This window comes from Juglans regia, chromosome 8 (assembly GCF_001411555.2).
Source record: "Juglans regia cultivar Chandler chromosome 8, Walnut 2.0, whole genome shotgun sequence".
Taxonomy (NCBI): Eukaryota; Viridiplantae; Streptophyta; class Magnoliopsida; order Fagales; family Juglandaceae; genus Juglans; species Juglans regia.
In genome coordinates this window covers 29,071,642-29,079,292 of record NC_049908.1, presented here as the reverse complement: position 1 = coordinate 29,079,292, position 7,651 = coordinate 29,071,642, and the positions used below count along the sequence as shown (strand labels likewise).

The 7,651-nt window shown below is 36.2% G+C and overlaps 1 protein-coding gene across 2 annotated transcripts; it reads left to right on the top strand.

The window, feature by feature from the left end:
• Positions 1 to 474: 474 nt before the first annotated feature.
• Positions 475 to 7,420, top strand: LOC109006829. 2 transcript variants are annotated; one of them, XM_018986236.2, is made up of 11 exons: positions 475 to 1,229; positions 1,531 to 1,599; positions 1,837 to 2,127; positions 2,211 to 2,513; positions 2,599 to 2,901; positions 3,549 to 4,223; positions 4,303 to 4,371; positions 4,886 to 5,053; positions 5,769 to 5,985; positions 6,180 to 6,518; positions 6,826 to 7,420. In XM_018986236.2, exons 1-11 carry the CDS (start codon positions 519 to 521, stop codon positions 6,936 to 6,938), a joined length of 3,258 nt encoding a protein of 1,085 aa, XP_018841781.1. In that variant the 5' UTR covers positions 475 to 518; the 3' UTR covers positions 6,939 to 7,420. The 2 variants fall into 2 exon arrangements, with proteins under 2 accessions (XP_018841781.1, XP_018841782.1); XM_018986237.2 differs by lacking the exon at positions 1,531 to 1,599.
• Positions 7,421 to 7,651: the final 231 nt, after the last annotated feature.

Sequence of the window (7,651 nt, the reverse complement as noted above, 5' to 3'; positions counted from 1 at the left end):
TAAAAAAAAACTTAAAAAAAAGAGCTTTGCTACACAACCTCCGCCACACTTCACACTCCATATTTTTTTAAATTTTTTAAATTTTTAATTTTTTTTTGAGTTTATTCTTTTTAAATTATTTTAAATTTTTTATCCATTATTTATATAATAAATATTTAATAAAAGAAAAAAATAATAATAATTAAAAATAATATAAAGTGTGGAAGTTGTATAAATAGTAAGAAATTGAGTAGATTTTTTATAAAAAAAAACACATATAATATATGCTGCAGCCCCAGCCAGAGCCCCCGGGGCTGTAGCATGATCCTTCTGAAATAGCACTATCGTTTTAGATTCGCGTGTTACTTGTACATCTGGGCCCAAAAAAATTCCATAAAGCTGCTAAAGCTGAGTTGGGTTGCGTCCACGTCAGACTGCAATTCGTTCTATAACATGCACCACGTGCGCACCGTTTCGCACCAAAGGACTCAAAAGCGACCCTCAGGGGGAGAGAGAGAGAGAGAGCGAAGACCAGAGCTATGGCATTGGCGGAGGACGAAGAAGACGAGAGCTTCGGGGACTTCCATTCCGCATCGTTCCCTAATCCCACCGTCCATTCCTTTTCAACCCAAATCAACCTCCGAAAATCATCCTCTACTTCATCATCCTCCCCCGTTGCGTGGGGTGAGTTCAGCACCACCCCCAAATGGGCCAAATCCAAGCTCCCCGGCTGTCCTGCCCACACTCTTTCCCCTCGGACCAACAATCCCAATGAAAAAGAACCCCGTGAACCGGGTTGGGTCAATCCAGGGGAGGCCCGCTGGGTGAAGCCAACGGGAGCTCTGCCTTTGTCGATATTCGGGGAATTTGAAGAGGAAGAGGAGGAGAAAGGGGGATCTGCGGCAGACGCTACAGTTCCCTATGTCGCGACCGTTTTATCTAACCACAAAAAGACTGATTCTGGGAGAAAAGGATCGGATTTGAATCGTAATAATTTGATTGCAAATCTATTTAATCAGAATCAGCAAATCAAGACCCATAACGGGCCGAGTTTGAATTCAAATGTATCAGAGCTGAGTACAAATGGGTCAAATTTTAATCTAAACTGGTTGTATTTGAATCCGAATGGGTTGGGTTCGGATTTAGTGGAAGGGAATGATCGCTTTGATGACGATGATGAGTATGGCGAGTGGGAATTCAAAGCTGCGAAGGCGGAATCTCGTATCGGAAATGGAGATTCTATAGTAAAGGTACTTAAAAAAGTTCCTTTGTTTGGTGGCTAAAAACAAAAAGATAAGGAAATAATTAATTGAAGAACTTTACAATAAATTTCAAGTTGTGTCTCTAGATAATTAAAATTTTGCACAGAGTGAAAATTTGTGGATTAAAATTTCGTCTTTTTTGTTTGATTTTAAAATTTTATCAGGCACGATGAAGTGGATGTTTTTGTTTCGTTAGCTCCTAAAGAGTTTGCAATCTTGAAAAATCTGAAAGGATCATCAGGGAAACTATCTGCTCTTGAATTTTATTTTATTTTTCTATTTATATCAGGAAGTGGGGGTTTTTGAATCATCAGGACTGAAAGTGGAACCAATAGCGTGGATTGACCGAGGAATCCAGGCGGGTATTGTTCATGTTTCTGTATTTGTACGTTGATAATGTTTGTAAACTATTGAAAATTCCTTGGGAATTCAGAAGCAAGTAGCTTTCTTTAAGCTACTTGGTTTGGCAGTAAACTATGTTGTGGACTTGAAATAGGATGTTATATATGTAATAATTATTCCCTTAAACATATACAAATACTTGTGCTTGCATGGGGTGCCATTCAGTCTAAATCAAAGTTTTTCTTGTGTATAGTTTGAAGGGAAAGTACTGGAAAATACTGATGGCGCCAGACTTACATTTGCGTTTGGAAATGGCATCCGTGGTCCTGGTGATTTGCTTGTGGAGTCAAAGGGGACTTCTCCCAGTAGTGGTGAATCAGATCTTGGTTCTGATTTCAACTCGAGCCATATGTCTAAACAAGATGGTTTTGTCTCGGGTTTCTTCTCCAAAAGCATGGACAATGTTAATGCAAAAGTTGAACTTCAACAGAATTTTTGGGAACTTGAGGATGCATTCTTGGAAACTGGATCAAAGTATAAGTTGGTGAGTCATTTTATTTTGTTTACTTAATGTCATAATGTTGATATCAAAGAATGTGCTTTGTCAGACTTTTAGTTTGGCTGCAGGAGGAGCCAAAGGTTACCAACACATCTCTTGATGGTGGAGAAGCGCAAACCTTTGATGGTAACGGTGTCGTCTGTCGTGATGATTTATTTGCTGTATCAGATGGGATCTCTCCAAGTTCTAGAAAATTGGCCTCTGGATTTAATTTCAACCAGTGTTTTAAGAATGGTAGCATCTCAGGGTCATTCTTTACAAGCAACCAGAATGCTTTTGTATCCTCTCTGGGTGATGAGAATGTCGGTGGCATAAATAACTTCTGGGAATTTAAGGATGCATGTACAGAATCTGGATTGAAACATAAATCGGTGAGTCAGTTTGATTTGAATTTATTATGCCATATACAATGTTGAAACTTTGGAAAAATGTGCTCAAACTTCCTTTTGTTTGTAGGAAGAGCCAAAGGCTGCTGATATTTCTCCTGCTGGTGTAGAAGCACTTACCTCCAATGTCAATTGGGCAAACAATTCTAAACATCCTTTGGTAGCATCTGATGGGATATCTCACCAATCTGCAGGATGGGAGGTTGAATTTAATTTCAATCCAGCTTCAACTCAAGAAGATATGATCTCTTGGTCTTACTCTAAAAGTAAACAGAATGGATTTAATTCCTCTCTAATTGATGAGAATGATGAATCTGACGAGAACTTTGGGGAGTTCAAGGATGCATTTTCAGAAACTGGATCAAAGCATGAGGTGTTATATCCTTCTGATTTGATTCTTTAATTTATTTTATATGATAAGATACGTAGAGAATGTTCACTTACAAAAAAAAAAAAAAAAATGATATGTAGAGAATGTGGATAATACTAAATTTTAGTTTAGGATGTAAAAGAGTACAACGTTGCTGATTATTCTCCTACTGGCGTGCAAACACCTGCTTTTAGTGGTGAAATCCACGTAGCAGTCAGGTTAACAGACTTATTTCATTGATTAAAATCCACATATTAGGTTTCCTGCAATTCAGAATGTCAATTTAGCAACTATGGTGAATCCTTGTTCTCAGTTTTCATCTTCCACATTTTTTTTTTTTTTTTTTTTTTTTTTTTTGGGGGGGGGGTGTGTGTTTAAAATGATATAAGATACTTTGTTGATTTTGACTTCAATGGTGCTGGTATACAAAGGCAATCCTTAGCATGTATGTCAGATGATGTTGCTTTTTAAGCATATATGTGCTGCCTTTTCTTGATAAGTGTATATGTGTGCCTTGATGTTGGCCTGTTTTCTCTTTTCTTATATCTGATTCTTGGTTGCGAAATTATTTAGGTCTGTCTTTTGAAATTTTGGTTGGCAAACTTCTTTTCTTCTAATTATGTGACCATCCTCCATTCTATTCTTCCCAGAGGAATGAGATAGGGTCTAAGAATCACAGGGAACCCTTGCCCATGTCTATTTTCAGTGATGGAAATCTGGATTTGGATGAGTTCTCAATCCTCCAAGATATTTCTTCTGTTACACCCATTTCCAACCCAAGAGATGCCATTAAAAGTCCCAGTTCTAACATGTCTATCAATGATATCATATCAACTTTATACAGTCAAGCTGAGCAGAGTGCTTCTTTTAATCATACATCACCAGCAAGTGACTACGGGATGCATTCCAACACAATGGTGTTTGAATCGGATTTAGTGAATGGTGATGATGATTTTGATAATGGTTCCTGGGATTTTAAAGCTGCTGGTTCAGAAACCAGAGCTGAAGATAGAACTTCTGATATTGATCTCGGAGATTCACAGAAAACACTTTCTACTGCTTTAGAGCTTAATGATTGTGAGGATCTTTATAGCAAATTAAAGGAGGGTTTAGTGAACAGTGATGATGATTTTGATGATGGTTCCTGGGATTTTAAAGCTGCTGGTTCAGAAACCAGAGCTGACGATCGAACTTCTGATATTGATCTCGGAGATTTACAGAAAACACTTTCTACTGCATTAGACATGAATCATTGCATTGATTTTTATAGCAAATTAAAGGATGAACTGTGCTCAATTGCACTGTATCATCTCGACAATCTGAAGGTTGGCAAAGTTAATAAGATTTTTTTTAAAAATGTTAAAGTTGTTCACCATATTAACTTGTGAAAATGCAATTTGTTAGAAAGCTCAAAGTACTGCTGTTCTTTCTGGTGAAGAGGCCAAAGCAAAATCTCTTGATGAGGATGTTCAGGTTGGTGACTAGACTTGGTCTTATGCTTTCATAACATGCATTATCACTCTTCTCGCAATTCCTATTTAGCTTTATGCTTCAAGTATGTGCTACAAAAAAGCTTAAGAAACTTGCACAGAAGCATGTTAGGTTAACAAACATGGCAACCCTAGGAATTGGCTCAAGTGGCAAGGGTCATGGTAAAAAGGTTGACATGGCTGTTTATTTTGAATGAATAAGAAATTCATTTAATATGATCAAGGCTTTAGAGGTTGGGTCCTCTCTCAATTTGATTCACGCAAACAGTTTAGGAGTGGTTTTTTTTCCACCTCTTTTAACCTTCTTTTTCATAGCTCTGGTTCTCTCTCATCATCGAGAATGTAAGAATGATGAATATTTTTCATGTTATTTGAATTTGTTTTTTTCTGATGCTTATCTTAAATTGTGTTTAGAATTTTGATTATAAATTCTTTGATGAGCCAATTTTTAAAAGGGTCTTAACTTTGTTACTATTTATTATTGCTTTCTGTTGTAGAAATTGTACAATGAACTGCACAAAGATAATCTGATATCTACTAAAGAAGTCCGTTCAGAGAATCTATCAGCAAGAGAGATTCACTTGAATGAATTTCTTGAAGTATTGCTGGAAACCAAGTTCCAAGTGCTTGAGTCAGAATTTCAGATATCAAGAAGATTGCCATTGGTATGCATCTTTTGCAAGGATCTGCGATGAACAACTGGAAAATATCCAATATTACAGCTTAAAGCTTCCATATTTGAAAGTTGTGTGTTGGTTATATTCTCATCACAACCTGCATCTTGATATATGCCAATCAAAAACATGCATCTTGATATATAAAATTTGTTAACACAATAAGCCTGTGCTTCTACTGATAGTATGATATAAGCTGCTTGGCTTATTTTTCAGCCTATGTTAAGATGTGCTTATGCAGTAGTACATCTGCTGGTGCTAGATATGTTGTTCAGAACTGTTCACTTGCCAGCTCTAGGAACTGTTCTGATCTTGTTTGCTGTGATTGTTTGAGTAGGTATTTCTTATGTTTTGTTGGAGTTCACTTACCAAAAAAAAAATGTTTTGTTGGAGTTCAATTTCCAGTATGACCTTAAGAAAAACATTGGATGAACTAAAAGTTTAGATTTATAAGTAACTATGCATCTCAGAATAATACAGTTCCAAGTGAGGTATAAGCTTGGTTCTTACTAATAAAGCTTACAACCAACATTATATATTTGAATCCCTCTCTCTCTCCCGTAGCTTTTTTTCAACACAACAATTCAAGGAATACTATGTGAAAAACTCAGAAAATACTTTCTTTTTTATTAAATTTTGAATTGGTTGCAATACTTTGCATATTGGTGACTATGGCTTGTAACCTCCATGTATTTTGTTATAATAGGCAGAAAAGGATGCGATATCAGCTATTGAGCTCCTAAAAGATGTGGCATCAACACTAGCAATTCTGAAATTGGGATCAGTGGAGGAGCAAGAATATTATGTTTCTACATGGTCTAGTATACTTTCTGTTTGTGCTCAAGAGCTGAAACATGGAGTCTCAATTTGGAAGCAGTCATTGCAAAAGAATGTACAAAGTCAAATACTATCTGAACCCGAAGGTACCGGTTGGCTGTTGTGGCAGATTTATTTTAGCTTGTCTTTTCCTCGTAAAAAAAGTTACATTTTGTCCTTAAATTTTATCCTTAAATGTACGGGTGGTGTTGTGTATTTGGGTTTTACTTTTGGTGCGACTCTGCGTCATCAAAATTTTGTCCTTAATGTGATATTTTTTTTCCATTGGGTGAAAATACAGGGAAGCGGTATATCCTTGCCCTTGGAGAAATTTACAGAGTGATTGAAGTTATCGGAGCCTCAACCAAGCTTTATAAACCATGGATATTTCTAAATTCTGGAGCTACTGGCTTGTATAGTCTTCTAAGCGAGTGTTATAGCATATGGTCAGGTTCAGGACTTGAAGATGCTCTCAAGAGTATTCGTGATGATATTGGTGTTGAGTATGATGAAACTGTAAAGGCACTACAGGAATCTATAAAGTATATTCATGATATTGATGCAGTTACACTTCAAAATCATATTTTCTCCGATCAACCTATATGTCGGTTATCAGCCTTAACTGCAAGCGCTGTGCCAGGTACGTATTGAGTTTATAGCTCTCGAGTTTTAATTAAGCTAATCGTTTTCCTCTACTGGGGGTTTTGGAATTTTTACCATATGCTGTTTTATATATCATTCTAAAATGCATGATAAATTTAATGAGAAAACTTAAAAGTACAAATTCTTTCATTTATTCTTTATACATGCTGCGATGCAAATTTCCTACTTCATTGAATTCAAGTAGTTTGAAGTTTTTTTTTTTTTAATCTTCTTTCATTGTGATGGGTGTGGGCTTGTGGGGGAGCCTGGCATTTTTTAACCTTCTCTAAAACTGCCTGAATCAGGCTTGAAACTGGTGGTTTGGAATGGGGAGCACTACTTTGTCAAGCTTGCAAACTTGTGGGCAAATCTAATATGTCCAGATCCTCCTAAGCTGGCTCAAATACATGGTAGCTGATGAGAAGGAACTGTACCAAAACAAGTTTGGATGCTTTTTGGTAGCTCTTTTGCTGGGATCAAAATCTGAATTGTTTCCTCTGGAGTGGGGCTTTTAAAGCACTGACTGCAGCTGCTTAACCACAATGATAGCACGAGAGAACTCAAAAAACAGAGTTTAATTATCAAGATGCAGGTGAAGGAAAACAGATTTTGTATTCAAGATCCAGGTGGGCTTTTTGATCAGGAGAAGTATACAGTTCATTCTCTTTCTTTTTCTTTATTGATTACCATTCTTTTTGGTTAGCAATTGTAAGTGTAATTATTGTATTATTTTCTTGTTTAGTCTGTGCAATTTTCAGAAAATGGGGGAGAGGAAAAAAACAACTCCCATAAACATAGATAAAATAGAGCTGTGAAACATTGAGGACAATCAATCATTGATTTCTTCCTCCACCTGTTTTCACAAGCATTGAGAAGGAATAATGAGAATGTTGAATAATACACTTGTGCAACATGTGGAATGAGTTATGGTACAACTCTCTTACAACTTTTTTACAATCAGTCACGCTACCTCATTAAAAATGAATTTTAATATTACGAAATTATTTTTTAATTCTTTATGCCTTCAATTATATAATGAAACTATTCAAATAATAACTTTTTTTTTGGCATATTTAGTGACAATTGGCAAAGAAGTAAAGAAAATATTATATTTCAAGATGTATTGGGAAC